The sequence below is a fragment of the Triticum aestivum genome, chromosome 4B (genome assembly GCF_018294505.1).
Source record: "Triticum aestivum cultivar Chinese Spring chromosome 4B, IWGSC CS RefSeq v2.1, whole genome shotgun sequence".
NCBI classification, from domain to species: Eukaryota; Viridiplantae; Streptophyta; class Magnoliopsida; order Poales; family Poaceae; genus Triticum; species Triticum aestivum.
The window spans coordinates 517,728,193-517,748,496 of record NC_057804.1 but is presented as its reverse complement, the minus strand read 5'-3'; the positions used below and the strand labels follow the sequence as shown (position 1 = coordinate 517,748,496).

General features: G+C 46.5%; 2 protein-coding genes across 3 annotated transcripts; one reads left to right on the top strand and one right to left on the bottom strand.

Annotated features, from left to right (window-relative positions):
* Positions 1-10,261: 10,261 nt before the first annotated feature.
* LOC123093023 (vesicle transport protein GOT1) lies at positions 10,262-13,169 on the top strand. Of its 2 annotated transcripts, none has more exons than XM_044514899.1 (7): positions 10,262-10,460; positions 10,975-11,047; positions 11,902-11,993; positions 12,088-12,168; positions 12,245-12,342; positions 12,530-12,611; positions 12,707-13,169. In XM_044514899.1, the coding sequence occupies exons 2-7, from the start codon at positions 11,017-11,019 to the stop codon at positions 12,743-12,745; spliced, it is 423 nt and encodes a 140-aa protein (XP_044370834.1). In that variant the 5' UTR covers positions 10,262-10,460; positions 10,975-11,016; the 3' UTR covers positions 12,746-13,169. The 2 variants fall into 2 exon arrangements, with proteins under 2 accessions (XP_044370834.1, XP_044370835.1); XM_044514900.1 differs by having other exon boundaries at positions 10,278-10,460; positions 10,981-11,047.
* Positions 13,170-13,445: 276 nt separating this feature from the next.
* On the bottom strand, positions 13,446-17,645 carry LOC123093022 (probable protein S-acyltransferase 22). Its single transcript, XM_044514898.1, has 8 exons — positions 17,172-17,645; positions 16,735-17,082; positions 16,364-16,432; positions 16,190-16,261; positions 15,800-15,928; positions 15,588-15,668; positions 14,958-15,149; positions 13,446-14,425 (listed from the first exon to the last, which is right to left on the bottom strand). Exons 1-8 carry the CDS (start codon positions 17,325-17,327, stop codon positions 13,715-13,717), a joined length of 1,758 nt encoding a protein of 585 aa, XP_044370833.1. The 5' UTR covers positions 17,328-17,645; the 3' UTR covers positions 13,446-13,714.
* Positions 17,646-20,304: the final 2,659 nt, after the last annotated feature.

The window sequence follows — 20,304 nt, the reverse complement described above, 5'->3', positions numbered from 1 at the left end:
ATGTTTAGAAGCCACCGGGGGAGCCTGACACATGTCATCTCCCCCCTCGTCCCCACCGGCCACAACCAGTGGGGCACCCGATCCCACCCCAGCCTCCTTAGCTTTCGCAATATCAGCCTGAGCTATTTCATTAGCCCTAATAATCTCTACTCCTAATGGAGCAGTTGGTGAATAGTCCGCCGGTTATTTTTCGCTGGTTTTATTTCGTCTACCCTCCCACCACCCCCTCCCATCGCTGGTTTTTTCGTCTCTCCTCCCACCACCCCCTCCCATCGCTGTTTTTTTTCGTCTCTCCTCCCACCACCCCCTCCCACCGGTTTTTCTATTTTATCGTCTGGCCGGAAATACCCAATGTATTTATGGTAATCAATCACAATTAATCCACGTATAGTAATAAATTAATCCAGGTATGGTAAGGCCATAACTCAGGAAATTTTGAATATGATAATTATATGGTAATAAATTTAAATTACCCCAAAGGCTGATATTGGTAAGGCCATAACTCGGGAAACAAAATTTTGAATAACTCGGGTAATTTAAATTTTGAATATGATAATTATATGGTAATAAATTTAAATTACCACCAGGTATGGTAAGGCTATCAATCCCCTCCTCACAGATTTTTTCTGCCGAGAAACAAAATCAGCATACAATCCCTCGTATTCTTGTAAGGCAAGTTTCTGCAGAAAAATCAGGACACGATAGGATTTGATTACGTGATGCACTAGGTAAAAGGAGCGCTGCCTCCGACTAGACTACAGTACTACACTGCGCCTCACCAGTACCTAGCAACCCTAATCTCAACTCATGCTTCTAGCCAGTCCCGATTTCCATCCTATCATTTTGTTGTGGCTTTCTCATGGTACTTTCGTTGATGGTGGGCGCACAACAAGACCTCGTCGCCGGTGGTCAGACGGACTCCTCGTCTACGGCGGCGGCAAGACAAAACCTCGTCGCCTGTGGCCGGACGGACTCTTTATCCATGGCAGTCGCGTGACGGAACCTCGTCGTCGGCAGCCGCGTGGCCACTCGGCAAAGATGCATCGATCGAGCTGCTCGATCTGTGGCGCTGCACTACCTCACGTCGTCGAACTGTCGTCTGGTACGGTTATTCCGGTGTCGGCTCACGTGATATGTCCGTCGAGGACTCTTCCGATCATGATGAGTGTGAGATGAATACGACGACGTGATATGCCCATGTTGTAGGTCTTCCGATCACTAGCTCACGTCGTGCATAGTCCAGTGGTAGGCGGATTGATTGACTCTAGACTCCGATATGCTAGGTGTTCGTTTTTTACTTTTAAGTAGTCCGACGCTATGCCAAAGTCTGACGATAGTATTAGTTCTACAACACGGGCAATTGGAGTTAACTCTTAGCGATGAGCTCATGTGTGTTCGCAAAAATTACTAGATGCATCTTGACCGCCCCCGGTGATGAGGTCTTTGAGGAGTCCACCCCGCCGGCCACCAGGGACAAGGTCTCGGCGTGTGACCGCCATGGACGAGAGCAGCAGGAGAATGCCATCTTGACTGCCGCCGACAAGGTCTCGTCAGCCACCGTCTACGAGCAGGATGACAAAGCCATCTTATATGTATACTATGCCTCTTGGATATAGTTTTTTGTGTCCTAAATTTGTTGAACCACCCAGTATTTTATGCCTCTTGGAGAATCCTGTCTGAACCTTTGAGCTTGCAGGTTTTATTGCAATCAAGAAAATTGATTTATGATAAAAAACATGAAGAGTTTATCCTGTTAATAAACTCATACATATGTTTGTATGAATTTCAAAACATTCATTTTCTTAAAACACACAAGGTTTTTGATGACTGAGAAAGAGTCAGTTATGTCAACACCATGAGCTATTACCACTGAATAGAATCGTGCTATAGAGTGGCATGTTTTCAGAAATGATGTAAAAGACAGAGCTCAACTGATTATTGGGTTTGAACTTTACATATTTTTGAGGCACGCATAAATATAATATGACATTGATGGTAGAAGTTATGTGAATATGAATTTTTATAAGAAGTTTGATTCTAATGATTTTGCAGGAGCTTGATTGGTGATAATTTTTTAATGGAAATTGTGTGCTGATTATTGCTTGCGATGATGCATATTGCTATGATGGCTAATCAGAGTGATCTTTCATATTGCAACCTGGCAAAAATATAGCTCTGGGATATTGTATGACAAAATTAGTGAGCTTAACTAATGAATTTTGCAACTGAAAAAATTTAGAAGTCATGGGAAGGTTGAGATGTCATTCAGTTGCATCACGTGGGGAGATCGAAGGAGATTTTTACGTGTGTTATTTTTTTTATATCACAAGAATTGGTGGGTAAATGAAATATATATGTTAACACTGGTTCTATAATCCTTTTTTATGATTCTCTTTCGTTTCTTTTATTAAAGATTTTATTATTATTTTGTGTACATATTTTAATAGGATGTCAAACATCCGAGAGTTTATCTATATTGTGTATTGCACATGATCTCCAAGAATTTGTGACATGTGTGCAGAACATAGATGCTTCGATTTTATCATATGCAATATGTTACACCTATTATTGATCCTTCCTTGACAATTTTTTTCAGGTATAATATAGTTTCCCATTACTGATTTGACGGTGCGGAGCAGTGGCAGCGGTAACATCTGTTGGTCGATTTGGAGGGAGCAGAATAACGGCGAGCAACATAGTGTGGAGTGGTTCAACGTTAGCCAATAGAATCGCCCCAACATTGCCCAGACCGACTGGTTTGAGATCCTTCCATGCCTTCCTAACTACCTTGTGAGTTGACCTTTGATCGAAAAAAGTCCTAGAGGTTTAGAAGAACACTGGAGATTTTATTTTTCGGGTTTTCAATGCTAATACACGTTTCTAAGTTATATAGTGCAAGCAGTTGAGTTGGCTTGAACTTTCCTGTACAACTGAAGGTCCTTCTCGAGCGTGTGCAGCTTGATGTAACATCATGTAGTTTGTGATGCTGAATCAGTGTTTAGTAGGAACAACTTAGTGCATATGTATTTTGTGTGTACTGACGTGATGCAAATATATTCATGTGTGACGCCAGACAAGGTACAAAGGTAATGTAGATTCAGTGTAATGATTTGATTTTCAAAAAAATATTGTGTCCTTAGAAAATTTGATGTTCGCAAAGTTTGTAATGATAAGTAATGTATGTAATTCCCGCAAAAAAAGTAATGTATGTAAGTGTACATTATCATACGAATGTTGGATTCCATATGATATTTTCCCCATTATCAATTACTCGAGGATGCGACTGAGTACAATACATGATGGTGACTTGGTCAAAATCCATTACATCTTTTTCTGTCATCAACGACCAAAAATATTACAATTACAGTTATCTCCTTAAAATTCAAAATGGGTGTGCTAGTGGGACAGGGATCCCTACTGTAGCGGCCCTCATGTTAGTGGCCCAACTACATCTTGCAGTACATCAAGGGAGATGCTTCCGTGGTGGTGGTGGAGGGGGGATTGATGTTGGGAGACGGATATGGTGGGTGGAAGAAGAAGAAAAGTAATGATTTAATGATAAAAAGTTGACAATGCTATTGACATGCATACAATACTACATATATGGTTAACCACAATTGTTGTCAAACTATTAGAATATATATCTATGCCCTCTTTACAATGCACAGGCAATTTCCTCATTAGGGTGACGTTTAGGGAGGTGGGCATAGCTGGCAGGAGAGACTCTAAAACTTAATCGGTGACGATGCATGGGGTGCCGGGGGGTCGGAGTTGTTCATCGGGGCGAGGCTTAGATGGATGAGTGGGCGACAGCCAACATGGTGGTGAGGGGGTCGAGGGGAGGGTGGGTGGCGATATTCGCCGACCGAGGGGTGGGGTGGGGGTGGAGGCAGGAGTTTAGGCCTGGGTATGCCATGGTTGAGGGGAGGAACCGTCACGAAACAAGAGGAAGAATGTGATGGTGCATGGGGTACCGGGGGAGGGGGGTCGGAGTTGTTCATCGGGCTGAGGCTTAGATGGATGGGTGGGGCGGCAGCCAGCATGGTCGCGGAGGAGGTCGAGGGGAGGGTGGGGCGACGATGTCCACCGGCCGTGAGGGTGGGGGGGGTTGGGGGGTGGAGGCAGGAGGTTAGGTCTGGGTAGGCCATGGTTGAGGAGGAGGAACCGTCACGGAACAAGAGAAGAAGGTGCGGGAGGAAGAAGATGAACAGGTGACGACGTGCTCCTAACCGTTGGATATTGATTTGATGGACAAAGATAAAAGTGACAGGCGCGAAGAGATTTTCAGGTACCTGACATATAGGTGCCCCTGCTAATTTATTTTGAATCATTTGCCCGTAGCAACGCATGGGCACTTAACTAGTACCAAGAACAGACGAGGGGGGGTCCCAAGCTAGAATCTAAACAAATACCCACATCATCTAAATTTTTAAGCAAGTGTTCATCAGATTGTGAAGGAAGAACTAAACGAACAGGAGAGAGAACCGTGGGAAGGGAGGGGGAGGGGGCTGGGAGCGAACCTGAAGGAGGTAGATCTCGAGCCGCAGCACGCCGAGCAGCCCGATCGGCCACCCGCTCACCACTGTTGGAGACGCGGCCGCTCTTGCGCGCCGTGGAGGCAGGTGAGCGCACATGCACAGGGCGCGCATGGCTGGGGGAAGCCACAGCAGAGGATAGGCCACCCGCTCATCCGTGTTGAAGATGTTCCTCCTAACATGCGCACCACGGTGTTCCTCATGACGTTCGGGGTCCTCATCGGGAAACCTATTGAGGTGGACCAAGAATCTCTGGCCATCCTCGGGCCGGGCCGGCTCCGGGTCTGGTGTGTTGACCCTTTGTGCATCCGTGGCTCCATTGACGTCTTTCCTGCGGCTGGTGGCTTTCGGCTCCGGGTGCGGGTCCCAAGCTAGAATCTAAACAAATACCCACATCATCTAAAATTTTAAGCAAGTGTTCATCAGATTGTGAAGGAAGAACTAAACGAACAGGAGAGAGAACCGTGGGAAGGGAGGGGGAGCTGGGAGCGAACCTGAAGGAGGCAGATCCCGAGCCGCAGCACGCCGAGCAGCCCGATCGGCCACCCGCTCACCACTGTTGGATACGCGGCCGCTCTTGCGCGCCGTGGAGGCAGGCGAGCGCACAGGCACAGGGCGCGCACAACTGGGGGAAGCCGTAGCAGAGGACGGGCCACCCGCTCATCTGTGTTGAAGATGTTCCTCCAAACATGCGCACCACGGCGTTCCTCATGGCGTTCGGGGTCCTCATCGGGAAACCTATTGAGGTGGACCAAGAATCTCTGGCCATCCTCGGGCCGGCCCGGCTCCTGGTCTGGTGTGTTGACCCTTTGTGCATCCGTGGCTCCATTGACGTCTTTCTTGCGGTTGGTGGCTTTCGGCTCCAGGTGCGGGTGGAGGGGGCCTCGGGTCCGGTGTCGCCCCCTCCTCCTCCCCCGCCCTCGGCCTCTGGCAATGGTGACAAGAGCAAAGATGGGGATGGATTCCCTGATGACTCTATGCATGGGGCCGATCCTCGTTTTACCCAGTCGGAGTGGGATGGGCTTTCTCCCGAAGATCAGGATATGCTAAAGGAGAATGCGCCTGCTGGTAGGGGGGCCCAGGATTCGATGCCTGATTTGGGCGGAGGGGATGCGACTTCTGGTGGGGCTAAGGGCACGCCTTTCTCGGCGGTGTGCTCCAATCTCCCAGGCCGTCCCGCATCTCCTTCCCTATCTGGCATTGAAGATTTACCCCCGGCTGGTCCCGTTGCGACCAAGAAGAAGAAGAAGGCGTCTGTCAAGAAATTCTCTGCAAAGAGCCGGGCTTCTCGTGAGTCTAGGCAGTATGCGGCTGGGCTTTGCCGCAGGCTTGACGCTGACCTGGGTAAAGTTACATTGGCTCACAAAAATAATCTGCAGCTTAATTAATTGCTAGATACTGTGGCGGTAAAGCAGCTAGATAACATATAGAAGTATTGGGATGAGGAGGATCTGGACGAAACCTGATACAGTAGGGCATAATCAACCAATTATGGTCAGCCTCAAACGAATAGATGCACAGGTAGAGGCACGGTCAGCAGCCAATTCCACCCCTTCCTCGGTACTCCTCCACAAGGGCTACATAGGTCGGATTGAAGTGACGGAAAATTCCTTTGTGGATTCAGTTGGCGGCAGATCTAGTCCATGGAGACCTCTACCGTCCACTTGACGCCCACAGGAGTGCCCTCCACTAAACAGCAACTGGAGTGATAGGTCGAAGAACAGACACACAGTTAGTAGGCGGGGTCGCCGAAGCCGCATGGCTCGTAGGGTTTGCGGGGTGGCTTGGCGAGGTCACACGTGCCGGCGTCGATGAGGACACAGGGTAGGGGTCATGGCGATGTCCGTGGGACCATGGGACGGGTCACCAGGGTGACACCGGATGGCATGCCTGGTTCGTCGTGGGTCGCTAGGCAATGTCGCCGCACCTCGCCGGATCATTCTCGAGGAGGGTTGGAAAACTGGATGCACATGGGGTGGTGGTGGATATTAGATTGACTCCTCAACTACAGAAGGTGAAAGGGGAATCGAATGGACAATTTCTTTGTGGTGGAATTGGACATGTGTGGATATTAGATTGACTCCTCGGCTATAGAAGGTGAAAGGGGAATCGAATGGACAATTTCTTTGTGGTGGAACTGGACATGTGGAGATGTCGTTTCAGATGAATCAGGGAAAAGGGGTTCGTGATCACCTATGATGGGTCCTAATGCTGGTAACCGAAGGTTGACGTGGATGATGTGTACTTTGGTGGGTCTCCCATATAAGCCGGTAAAGAAATGCTGATGTGGTTGGCTGCTAATGTGGATAGGCTGCATGTTTAGATAAATATGTTAGTGGGGATGAACTTCTTAAGTGGATAACTAAAGGTGTGGAGGAACAATCATCCTGCTACCCCTCCATCATACTTCCTCCGTTTCAAAATAGATGACCCAATTGGATCATCTATTTTGGAATGGATGGAGTATAATATAAGACGATGTTACATCCAATATACAAGGGGTAACTTTTAACAGAAAAGCTGCAGAACATTTGAATCTACGTAGTGACAAGCTCCCGTGGGATTACGGAAAGGTAACAGCTACGTGCGTCCGCGACTGCGAGGCGATTCCCCGAACATATCAAGCACTTCCGATCGATCACGGGTGTGCATGTGACATAGTGGTAAGTGCGAGGTTCTTCGCTCTAGGGTTGACGTACTAAGGCCCTGTTTGGTTCGGATGTGGATTTCTAAAAGCAGCTGTGAAGAATCTGCTGTGAAAAATCTGATGTGAAAAAGATGTAGGTCATTTGGCAAACCAATTGATACAACTTTTTCGGATTTTGGCCCGCAGCGGAATCAGATTTTGGAAAGCACGTCCTAGGTTGCTTCCACTTTTGGTTCAGATTTTGGCAGCGGATTTCTGAAATCTGATTCTGCTGGGTTCGCCCTTTGGTTCAGATTCTGCCGCGCGGCAGCGGAATCCGTCGATAAAAGCTGAACCAAACAGGGCCTAAGTCCAAGGGTAGTTTTGCTTGAAAAATATACGCCCTTCGATTCATATTACTTGTCATAGCTTTAGTATCAATTGACCAGCCTTGAGTCAAATATAAGATTAGGTGCGACATTAACCGTTCTTGCACACAATCAACAATACCATCAGGAACGCGCTTATGTTCGTCAATCAATAGTTTAATGTCGAATCAATACCATGCGGTTCTAAAAAAAATCAGTGACGTGCACATGTTGGTCAAGATTATAATACAAAATAGTTTAATGTTAAGTATCCCAACAGGGCAACTCGCGGTATGCAAAGTTAAAACCCAAAAATGACATTGTGTATTTTGTGTTTATACCCCTCCCACCCAAATTGCTCTCGGACCCTCACCCCCCCTCCCTCCCCGCTTTCTTCTCTCTCTATTGTTCTTGTATCCCAAGCCTTGCCTCCACTGTGTACGCGCCCCTTCCCCCGTTCATCCAGTGGCAGACCTAGGATGTTAGCACTGGCGGGGGGTGGGGTGGGGGCAAGTAGTGTAATTTAATCTAAATATCACTATAATCCTAGCAAAAACTCCTCAAATAGCATTATATTGTCAGAAAAAGAGTGTCTAGTGTATAATATAAAGTAGACTGCACTTTTAGTTGGGGGGGGGGGGGGTGCCATGGTACCATGGCAGCCCCTAGATCCATCCAACTCTGAGTAGAAATGGAAAGTTAACGATAAACAAGAATTGTAATTGATCGTAGAAGTCCATGTATGTCATCAAAGTTTAGGAATGTTCCTTTGTTTTTTAATAGAATTTCATGCCCATTTCATGAGTTTGCCGTATGCGGATTCATGATTGGTGCAAGAGAAAATTGTTTAATGTTATTGATTGAAGATATTTTTATTATTAGAAAAGAAACAAAAATGCAATGTTGTTGGTGCGTGTTCTATTTTGAAATTGCTCCAAAGAGTGCTTAATGGATGTAAGGGCTTACAATGGTAGGTAAGTCGGTATTTCTTATATATTTCACATAATTGTTTTCTTGTACCCCCTCTGTTCCATATTAGTTGTCACATCATTTAGAAAAAAACTAATAAAACACATTATTATATACCTAAAAATTACTCTCTTAGTGTTATTTCATTTGGACTGGATAGCAAATTTTAACAGTTGCGAGGCGTCATCTCAAAAACATCCGCACATGTTCCCATCCACGCGATGCACCGTCGATTCTCCATCAGATGGTTCAAAACACCGCAGTGGACGTGTACACGAGGGCCCGAGTCACACAAGTCTTTACCTAATAATAAATCTTTACCTAATAATAAAAGGGTGATCGCTTCTTCCTCCTAAATTTTCGTCCGTAAATCTGAATTTTTCGTCCGTCGTACGTCAAAGCCGATCGAGTCGCTCGATCTTTTAAATTCGCGTCCTGGTTTTCCAAGCCCACTCGAAGGTGAACAGCCCACCAATTTTTCCGGCCCATCCAGCCCGTTTTGTGGTATAATAGAAGGTTCATACTGGTTTTAAATAGTCCCACATCGCTCAGTCTCAAAAAAAAAAAATAGTCCCACATCGCTCCCTTCAATCCAAACTTCGTAATTTAAAAAGATCTTCAAGTTTCCTGGGTATCAAGGAGCAGTTTCGGGAATCAATGTGGAAGGAAATAATAAGTTCTCCGATAAGAAAAGAAATGAGAGGAAAATCAGGATGGGAAAGAGGGGATTTCAAGTCTGTGATAGAGAAGAAAAAGGAAAGAGCGGATAGATAAATAAGGAAGTAAATGGAATTGAATCCAAAGAAGGAAGTAAATGGATAGAATTTCGGTCTTGAAGAAGGGAAATAGATTGAATCTTGCTGCTGAAACAAAAGGAAAGAAGATGGATTTCAGTCTTCAAGAATCAGCCGAGCGGTCTTGAGTCGGAAGCACGGTCGGATGTGCTCGCTATACATTCTCCTTCTCCGCTCTCACCAAAGTTAATTAGAAGCCATAATGAGATATCCTTTTAGTTCTTACAAAAACACCTCTGATTAATATTTTTTCCCCTGAAAAAACGATTCGTCTAGGACTTGGTGCAGAGCGAGTGATCCGTCTACAACTCGGAGTAGACCAAATATTCTTTTCACGTTTGGCTTCGATTTAGAAATGCCGCCCGCTTTCAAACTGACGAAATTTAGCTTTCTTTAAAATATGAAAACTTTGTGTTGATGCTTTTTCTTTACAAAAAAGTTTGCATTACTCTTGTCATGCCTATTAGTAAGCTTGTGAATTTCTTAGTGTCCACTAATATAAAAACAAGACATATTCGAGCAATCTCCACTATCCATATGCCTAAACAGTAATTAATGGTGTATGAAGCACGTACTAGGTTTGACCGATGATGTCAAGTTGCGTGGCATAGAATCTATTTAGGCCGTTGCATCATTAGTGACAATAAATAATGTTATTTCTTCCTATTATACTTCTATAAATTTCCTTATGCACTAATAATCTGAATTTGTGTTATTCACCTAGATCAATTGACTCGGAATCATGTTTCATGTTCTGAAATACCGTCTTGAATAACCCTACCATCAGTCGGTCCATTGTTATTGTCATCAGCAACATGTGTCCCGCGACCCAGTTTATCAACCCTGCCACCCTGATTCATAGTAAAGTACATGTCTCCGAGCTTGATTCACGCCACTTGAAGTCTCCGGTTGCAACGCACGGGCATATGTGCTAGTCATTATAATACAAGTCATCCCCATGACAATTCGGTAATAAAATCACATTCGTCCCGTTCTCTATCTCGGTATCTCCATTCCCGAACAGAAAAAGAAAGGAACACACACACAGGCGGACGCGTAGAGCCCATCCCCGCAGGGCCGAGATCCCCGCCCCACTCCCCCGAACAACCGCCGCCGACTCGCCGGCCCTCGCCGCCTTCCCCGTCGCCGGCGCTCCCGCTGTAGTACGGTTCGTCCTCTATCCCCCCCCCCCCCCCCCCCTACCCGGTCGTCTCGGCGTCTGTGATGCGTCCCCTCGATTAGGTGCCATCCGTGGCTGCGGGGCGGTGGTGATCTACGATTCGGCACGCGGCGGGGTCATCTGGGGGCTGTTCGTGTTTAGGTCTGGATTTGCCCGGCGAAATTCTGAGAGTTCGTCGGCTCGATTTGAATTGGACCGGCGTTTCGCTTTAGACTACTTCATCTTAGTTTATCACATACTACCCCTTACAAGTGCTTTCTGATGCCATCCTCCGGCGCAAAATTGCGCGCTCTTCCGTGTATCGAGTTAGGCAATTCATGCTCATCGGGTTGCTGATCTGTACTGAGGCTCCGAGATGCCATGTCGTCTCTAGATTTGAAACTTATGGCGATCGCTGATCCTGTTGACTTAGGGTTCGGTGCTCTTCGGGAGCTCTGTTAAGTCTTGCTGACGGTCCTGTTTAATTTGCACAAAGTTTTGTCTAATATCTACATGTTTGCAGTTGCAGGACTTCGTGTGCTCTTCTTCACCAGTGCCGTCTAAGATGGTGTCCTTTGAGATGAATGACCTTAAGAGTATGCACCTGGCACAATTCTTTTCAACTTGCGCTAGGCACTAGAAGTAGAACTGGTCTAGGTTTTCTTATCTGTTTCTACTCCATGTCTTACCATATTCCAGTTATGCCACCAAATGATACAAACACTGACAAATTACTTAGTCCGGGCATTCTATTTCTTCTAAAGGTTAGCTTATCCGTCATGCTTGTGGTACACAGTTATGTTGCTTTTCCGATGATTTGATTATTTTTATTATCAGACTGGAAGTGTCGAAACGTACCCTGTATGTCATATCTCCCAACAAATATTTATTAGTATCCCAATGCTTATCCTTAGTATCCCAATCGACTATGATACATCAGAGGTTTATTATGTTTGTTTCTACAACTGTGTAGATATGATATTACCATATAGCTAGTTGCTATTGAGCTGGACCAGTATATGAAACTCTAGGACGAAATCGTACCAGTTGGGTCTGCCTTGTAGGAAGAGTGAAATTATAAGATGTAGATTAGTGTAGATTTTGTCTTGGGGTAATGGTACTTGGATTATTTAGAAATGTTTTTTTACTCCCAGCACTATACATGGTGCCAGCTCCATGGTCTGCTCCAGTCTCCAATTGGCTACTGGTGATGCCATCGTGCTTGTTCAGTACATGCGAATGATCAGCTGTTGGACTTTTTAGCTGTGGGCAGCACAACCCTTTAAATTCGGATGTTTCTGGTATTTTGGTCCACCGATGCTTTATGTTGTTGCTTTAGTGACATTATACAAGTAATGTTAGGTACAATGTGTTATGTACTTTGCAGCTTAGACTTCAATGTGTTCTTCTCACTTGATGATTAACAAGACATGCATTTTATCTTCATCAGAGATAGGGCTAGGCCTGACAGGCTTTGGAGTATTCTTCTCCTTCCTGGGAATCGTTTTCTTCTTTGACAAGGGGCTTATTGCTATGGGCAATGTAAATTTCCTTTTCTCAATCTTCTCCTTGACCTTCTCAATAGATGAATTGACTAGTATGCATATGGTTAACCTTTTCTCATGTATTCTTTCAGATACTCTTCCTGTCAGGTTTGGGTTTGACAATCGGTCTGAAATCAACAATGCAGTTCTTCACAAAGCCTAAGAATTACAAGGTTCGGCAACAACTAATTTGTTTTGGTTGTTCTCCATCAACATTTACATCATATAATTAACAGATGTAATGAACAGGGTACCATCTCATTTGGCGCAGGCTTTTTCCTGGTTCTCATTGGATGGCCTTTCTTTGGCATGCTCTTAGAGGCATATGGTTTTATCGTACTCTTCAGGTTTGATTTTTTCGTTGTTTCTCGCTTGATTAAAACCTGCCATTTTATGTTTGGACAAAACCTGTAAAGGTTATTCAATGCTATGCTGATAGTATCTTCAAAACCAATGCGTTCACTAGAAAATCCATTATTCTGATAACAAGTTTTGTTGAATGTTTAATGGACACTGATTTGCATTCCATTGCAGTGGATTCTGGCCAACTCTCGCAGTTTTCCTGCAAAGGATTCCTATCCTTGGCTGGATTTTTCAACAACCATTTGTCACTTCGGTATGGATTTCACAGCACAGACATTTCCTTTTTGTTGCTGAGAGTTACGAGGCCTGATCTATATTCTGACCAGTCCGATTTCCCTTGTTTTGCAGTTCCTTGACCGTTACAGAGGGAAACGAGTGCCGGTGTAGTATCATTTCGCGCTATGTTTCTTTTGATGTAGCAGCTGAAGTTTTTTCCTTCCCTGGGGACAACAGCAAGTAGTTATGCCATCCTGGTCTTTCCCTTTACCTGTTTACTTACTGGCGACTGTCCTTTGTAAATTACACCCCCGGATGGTTTTATCAAAGACCAAGATGCAAATTGTCCCATGGTATGGGTTGAAGAAACTTCATAAGCGCCCGTACGATTCAAATATGTAGCTGTAGAGGGATGCTGTTGAAGTAGAAGCTACATCCTCTCTGTCTCTTTTGTACTTATGTTCAGATATAGATATTCCGTTCTCTCGAGTCTTGAGCTTGTGTTTGCTTTATTTTTGTGCGCACTTCATAGCTTGAAGAAAGGCAAATATGTGCTGGAACTGAAATTAATTCATGATTCATACAAACTTTGTAACTTTGTGGGTTTCTCTCTTTTTTTTCTCTTTTTGTGTTTGGCGCTTCTTACATGAGTTTAGGAATTTGTGCTCACTCTTTGCTTGCTGGAATGGGGCACTGTGCTCGTATGATTCAGTATTCAGTAGCGCCATTGTTTGCTATGCAAGGTTGCCATTGGTAGATCACATCATATAATCACCGGCAACCGATTGGCAGGTAAGGTATCTGTCAATCTGCCGTACCACTGATAGTCTGGTACGTAACGAACACAAGATGATGAGCGGTAATAGAGATAGATCATCAGACAATTTCTACTGAATTTAGCTTAACAACTGCAATCTGTCGAAACACACCAGAATGCTACTGTTAGCAACACACTAGCAGTTTGCATGAGCTAACATCAAATGAGCATTGCTCTAACATCACCACTAACAAAACCTAACCCTAGATTACAAATTAACCAATGTTTTCCCAGCTTTGCTCTGCCATATGCAGCGATTCTCCGGGTACCAACACCACGCAGCTTCTTCCTACCATTTTTGTTGGTCAGATGAGCACATATAACTAGCCTGATCTGCTGTTGTTAAGAAACCCTTCAGACAATGGCATGTGCTGGTCAGGCGCCGGTCCAGCCTGACCGGAATGCAGAAGCGAGTTAGCCCAGTTGGACGATCTGTGCACGATTCTCGACGGGATGCGGTCACTGTCTTCGCCTCCCGACGCCTCATACCCGTCGCTCGTCGATCTTGTGAACTCGATGTGGCTCTGAGCCGCATGCGGCGTAATAACTCCCAGCATTTCGTCGGCGGTGCATGAAGAAACTCGAAATGGGTGGAGATCAGGTGAATCGAAGCTGCTCTCAGACGATGAGACGGCGATTCTGGAGGATGCCGCGGTGCTTGGTTGGAAAGCGCTCCTCGCTTCGAGCTGCAGTGGGGCTAGACTGGCAGAAGCTTCCATTGCCGCATCGCTGAAGTTGCTCTCGGTGCCGCTTGCGGATAGCCTTGCTAGGGGATCGAGAGAGAGTTCGGCAGGGAATCGCCCCCTCCTGTTGTCATGGATGATCGGAGGGTCTTGTCTTGCAATAGGCTTCAGAATCTTGGATTTCTTCTTTGCCTGGGCGGCTGCCTTTGACACTTCCTCGGCGTTGAGGCGTGCCAGTGTCCAGGGGCTGATTTTTACCGTTCCATTTCTTCTTCTTGCTCCTTCCGGTATCTTCATCTTCTTGCTTCCAGGGTTCTGTGACATGCCAATCTCCGGAGGGATGACATCAAACTGTGCAGGAAAAATGTGAACAGTAAGCATCAGCACATGTTTGAAAATGTCTTCATATTTTTTAGTACTTGTTGTTCAACACCAGTTGAGCTTCCTGAGCTTTGGCGCAATACTAACTGTGGGTATTCAAAATTTAATTTTGGTTTAGACCAATAAACCATTCTATTGTTACATTATTTCAAACCAAATTTTGTATAGTTACTAATCTGACAACATGCTGGGGACTGAAAGGCTTTATTGTTGTACTGATAGGACAACATGAGAGCAGGTGCAAATTCAAGTAGTTATTTCAAACTAAAAAGGCAATCACATTATATATCTGGCAGTAGTTTGCTTCATACTGAGAGCAAATGACATAATTCATTTATGACGAAACAACAGCCAATTATTCATAGGAAAATTGATGCGAACCAGACCCTGACAGATGGATGGAGAGTGCATCATATTTTGCTGTGCTTTCACATCCAGGATCTGTGTTCAATCTTGATTATCTATAGCTCCCGGTAGAAATGGATTATTTGTAGTCACATACCTGATCTTCAAGGAATAATCGTGGTGGAGTGCACCATGAACCACGATGAAGAGGACCAAAAGAACTTGCTGTGCTAAATCCAGTAACAGAACTAATGATAGACATCTGCGGACTTTGGTGACCAGCAACCTCTTCTTGCTGATCTTCCTCTTGCTCTCTCAAAGCTATGATGTAATCATATGTACTAATTCCCTAAATCAATATGAGAAGGATAGTAATTAACCTCAAGTTATACGGGAAAAAGACATGTTAAAATGAACAAATGCAAACTTCTCTTCCATGACATAACAGGTTGAGGAAATTGTACTTTCTGGCAACATACAGATAATTTTCTGACTTCATTGAATTCAGTTAAAGGAGATGGTCACCGTTTGCTGTCTTATCATCCACAAATATGCCGAAAGAATTGGCAATAAAAGAAAAATGGAATAAGAGTTGACTCTGTTTGGGATTAGATGGAAGTAAGGATGAAGCAATAGCAAAATTATGGCCAAACATGTTTTGCACGGAAGCTGTCTTTTGATTTCAAAAATTTAGGATGAGGAACCCTCCTCCCTCCCCCTCTCCCTGTCTCGAAATGAAACAATGAAAAAAATCCACAGCTTCAGTGACAGTCTCAAAGTGATTTACCTTCTTGATAAGAAGAATATGGAAGCACAGAAGTTGAGCAAGCGGTACAGTCGCGATCATTGCTAGTATGGTGCAAGTAGCCTGTAATAAGTAAAATGTATCATCATCAGAATAGTAATATGTAATATAAACATTCAACGCTGTAAATAAATTTTTGCTTCATGCCTCAGTGCGGTAAGCATGTATTGGATAGGAAAATTATATAAACTCACCACGACAATTACAAATGCTACAGTTGAGAAGCTGCTTCCTAACTTTGAGTCAATCTGCCTTGAGAACTCCCCTCGCTTCACAATGCAGAGAATTATCACAAGGGTTCCTGACAACCACTGCACTACAAGCTGCCCAAGGTGTACAAACCATGGAGACCTGTCAATGATCAACCAGAATAAAAGGGACACGGAAAGAGAAAATCTAACTACAAGCACTTGCTAGTTGGTTGCATAAGTTATGATGACTATGAAGTTATGATTTCACCATCTCAGCAACTGAAGGTGAATGCAGTTACAGGGTAGCTATCATTGTTCTCAACTTATTACACTCTTTTGACTTTTCATTTTCAGATCCCATTGTGGTCAACTCATAGAGAGGCCCACACTTACCAGGAGAACAGCAGAAGTCATTAGAATGAAGAACCCTTTGTAGTTCCTTTTCCCAACGCAATTGTTGAGCCACTGTGAGAGAGCAAGAACATCAGGGAAAATAGGAACGTCGCATTCTTGAAAGGAAGCAGGGATATGAATAACAGGGCAGAGGACATTGAAAATGTATCTTACTCTGCAATGGTGATCAAAGCCATCAACACACTTGTCGCACACTCTGCAATGCTTACTGTTCTTCAAAACCTACATAAATACATACGAAGGTTTGTAATAACATGTCGCAGAAAAGGTGAAGAAGTCATGCCATTCCCCGTAAGATAGAGCTACCTAATGTAGCAATAACATTTGATTCAAACTACTACACACCATCTTGTATGTCTGACTACAACCTATCAGTAGTAAGTTACAGTAGTTCTAAAATTACATCGAATATCCTGACATTTAGTCCAAATTCATTGGCACTTGGCACACTAAGCACAACTTGGTGGAAACATGTAGAAGACAACACTTTGCGAAATTGCTCAATAATGTTGGACATGTCATACCTCTGCTTCGCATAAGCTGCAGAAGAACATGCCCTCCTCACTCATGTTCTCTTCAGAATGCCGGTCATCTGAACGGAGGCATCTTTTGCAGAGGCAGGAAAAGGGCAAGCAGACTAAGCAGAGCAGTTGAGAGCATCTGGGCCAAGAAGGCGAGTCCTTCCTCTCGAGCATGCTGCTCAGCTTCTCGCTGTTGTCAGCGGCATTCAGGCCGTGGTCCGAATCCATGTGGGAGTGGGACTGCCGCCCGTCCTTGTCCATCCTCGAGTGCAGCTTGGCCGACTTGCAGATGCCGGGGTCGCCGGGGTTCGTGGCGGCGCACCAAATGTAGAGCGTGACGACGCACGTAATCTGCAGGGAATTTGTTGCACCGCCGGCGAGTCACCGGATCTGTTGCTGGTGAGGAGGGGGCGGGGGTTGGGGAAGGTGGGTGGGCTCACCAGCGGGGTGTAGAGGCCCATGGCGACGTACTGGGAGGTCTGGCTGCCGACGAAGGGCAGGAAGAAGACGTAGAAGGCGAAGCCCAGCGCGGCGAAGACGGCTATCGCCACCACCTGCAGCGGGTGGTACGGCAGCTGCCACCCGTGCTTCCTCATTGCCCCCGGCGGCTTCTACTTCTTGTCCGGGGAGGAGGAAGAGGGAGACGGCAATGTCTGCCCGGGGCTACCGACGGGCGGCGAGCGGGGCCATCTGGTTCTGGTGTGCTCTCTCTCAGTCCCACTTTCCCCCTTCCGGAAGGCAGGCGAGCGCTCCGGTCCAGCGCGCAGGACCAGAGCGGCGGGGGAGCGACGAAAAAGGTTTGGTTTTTGTTACTTGTTTGCTTGTTTTTGGCCGGGGAAGGGAAGGGAAGGGGATGGAAGGGGGGTTTGGCCGACCTCCGATAATGGAGAGGCGGGGAGGGGAGGAGAGATTAGAATGGCATCCAATGCGTGCGCCGTCTCGTCTCGTCTCGAGGTCCGTCCGGAGCAGCTTGTAATTAATTGTGGGGGAGGGTGTCAGTGTTTGCCTGGCTTTGCGCCTTCGGTTCCTGTGCTCGCTTCACTGCGCCCATGCTTTTATTACTCGCCCTCTTGACCTTTGTCTGCACCGTGGACGGTGTTTTCCGCCACGCCACGGCCACGGCCACGATTGGAGCAGAGAGAAGATGGCCATAAAGCTCTCCTCGCAGAGGAACCTTGCGCGGTTGCTTTCGCATCGTGATCCATAATCAAATTGTACTCCCTCCAATTTTTTAGGCCGCATATAAGATTTGATCAAAATCAAACTTTGTAAAATTTGACTAACTTTATAGAAAAAATATTAACATCTTCAATACTAAAGTTATATGTTATGAAAATTAATTTCATCATACATCTAATATTATTGATTTCATAGTGTGGATGTTGATATCTTTTCCAACAAAGCTAGTTAAATTTTACAAAAGTTGACTTTGACAAATCTTATATGCAAACTAAAAAGAAACAGAGGGAGTACGTAGAAAGAGCAACTCCAACGTGTAGGTCTCCTTCAGCCAAGTGGATGGAGGCGGCGAGCGCTTTCGCATCGGCTCCGGATCCAACTTGGGCTCGACGATGGGCAGCGGCAGCGATGGCGGAGGCGGGTCGAAGAGCGGGGCGTGGACGGAGTCCCCTGCCGCCGACAAGGCAAGGGCTTGCTCCAACCCGCCCTAATGTGCGTCCTCCTCGAGTCGGCTACCCTCCAGCGCGTGCTGCAGGGCCTCCTCGAGGGCGACTTGGTACTCCGCCTCCGCCTCCATTTCCTCCGGCTCTACCCGCGGGGGCGGCGGTGGAAACTGCGAGTTGGCGTCGACGCCTAGCCGTCGTTGCTCCTCTTGTTCGAGGGCAAACCAGGCCTCCCAGTTGGGGGAGTTGGCGTCGTACTCGGGCATCCGCCGTTACGCCGGCGTGAGCTGCGCCAGGCGCCTGCGCACCTCCTCGTCGTGCGCCCGCTGTGTCCGCGGAACCGCCGGCACCGGGATCTGCTGCGGATCATGCGGCAGCGTCACGTCGGGGTAAGGCAGCGGCTGCCTGTACTCTCAGTGCCACCGCGCTTGGTGCACCGAGATGTGCACACGCTGCCGACCTGGGCGGGCACGTGCCGGCGGCGAAGAAGGAGGGAAAGGAGGAGCACGGGAGGATGAGGCGCCAGGGGTGCCCTTGCTCTTGCCGCTGCCGGAGCTGCTGCCGAAGAGGCCCCATTGCTAGGGTTTAGGGTGTCGCTGGTGAGGAAGCACGAAGGGGTGTGGTGGGGGGCCAGATGTGGACGGGAGTGGATGAGGCCGCCTCCCCGCCGCACGCTGGGTTGAAAAACGATGCTTCCACTGGCTGACTAGTGGGCCCGGTGTTGGTGGTCGTCATAAATTAGACGATGGGCGATAGTTGGGTGGCGTCAAGTGGGACCGTGGCGGAAACCGACGAGACGTGCGGCGTGTTCACTTGGCGTCCGCACCGACGCATTTCAGGCGCAGCCGAAAATGGGTCGGCAAGTTGGGCCGATGTTTTTGTCCGCGCTGACCTAAAGGGACATGGGCGGACGAATCGCCCCGTTAAAGTTGCTCTAATGTCCGTGAGAGTGGACAGACAAACAAAGCATGGCAGACAAAAATAGGGTGCGCCGATCAAAGGAGCAGGAGGAGGAAAATAGCCGCGATCACATGACCTGGCTGCTACGAGCCTATTCCTCCTCGCAGCCTAGACGATTTGAGTAAACAAACTTGCAGGCTTGGGTGGTGGTGCAAGTGTGCCCAAAAAAACGTCGCGGGAGCACGCACAGAATCTCTTTTTGCACGCTGAGCCGAGCGAGCAGACACCACCAGCTTTTGGCTGCCTCAAAAGCAGCTATGTATGTTATGCGTGTCCTCGTCGCTTTTTCCCTTCCCGTGGGGTGGGGATGGTGGTCAAACGGAATGGAATGCCAAACTGGCGCGGCGCTGCTTCGTTTCGTCTCGCTCTCGCATGTGACCCCGTCCGGGCGGGGCGGCCATGGGGGAAAGCCTTCTGGTCCATCACGTGCACATGCTACGTTGGCTGCTAGTACCGGTGATAGTGTGTCTGGATGGACATGGTCATGCACATGCTGTGTCAAAAATGGCGGTCCGTTTTGGGTTACATGCCGACGCCGTCACGAGTGTGGGTGCAACACGCACCACGTACTTGCGTTGCATTCGCGCACGCGCCTGTTAGCCTGTTAGGAATAGCAACTCAATATTGTTACGAGCCTAAAGTCAGCGTATATACATGTAGAAAAGGATGTAAAAAATCTAGAATACAAAACACCGAAGACCATCATCAATAGTACTACCTCCGTCTTGGTTTATTGGTCTTCATGGTAATCTATGTCAAATTTTAACCATAAATTTAACTAACAAAATGTTCATGCATGTCACCAAAAATTACGTCATTGAAAACTATGTTCAAATACGAATCCAACGATATAATTTTTGTTGACCTGTACTAATATTTTGTCAGTTAAATCTTTAATCAAATTTTAGCACATATTACATATGGAACTAAAAAACCATGAGAGAGGTAGTATAACTCTAACCCCTCCCTCAAACTCATGGTGGATCCACAA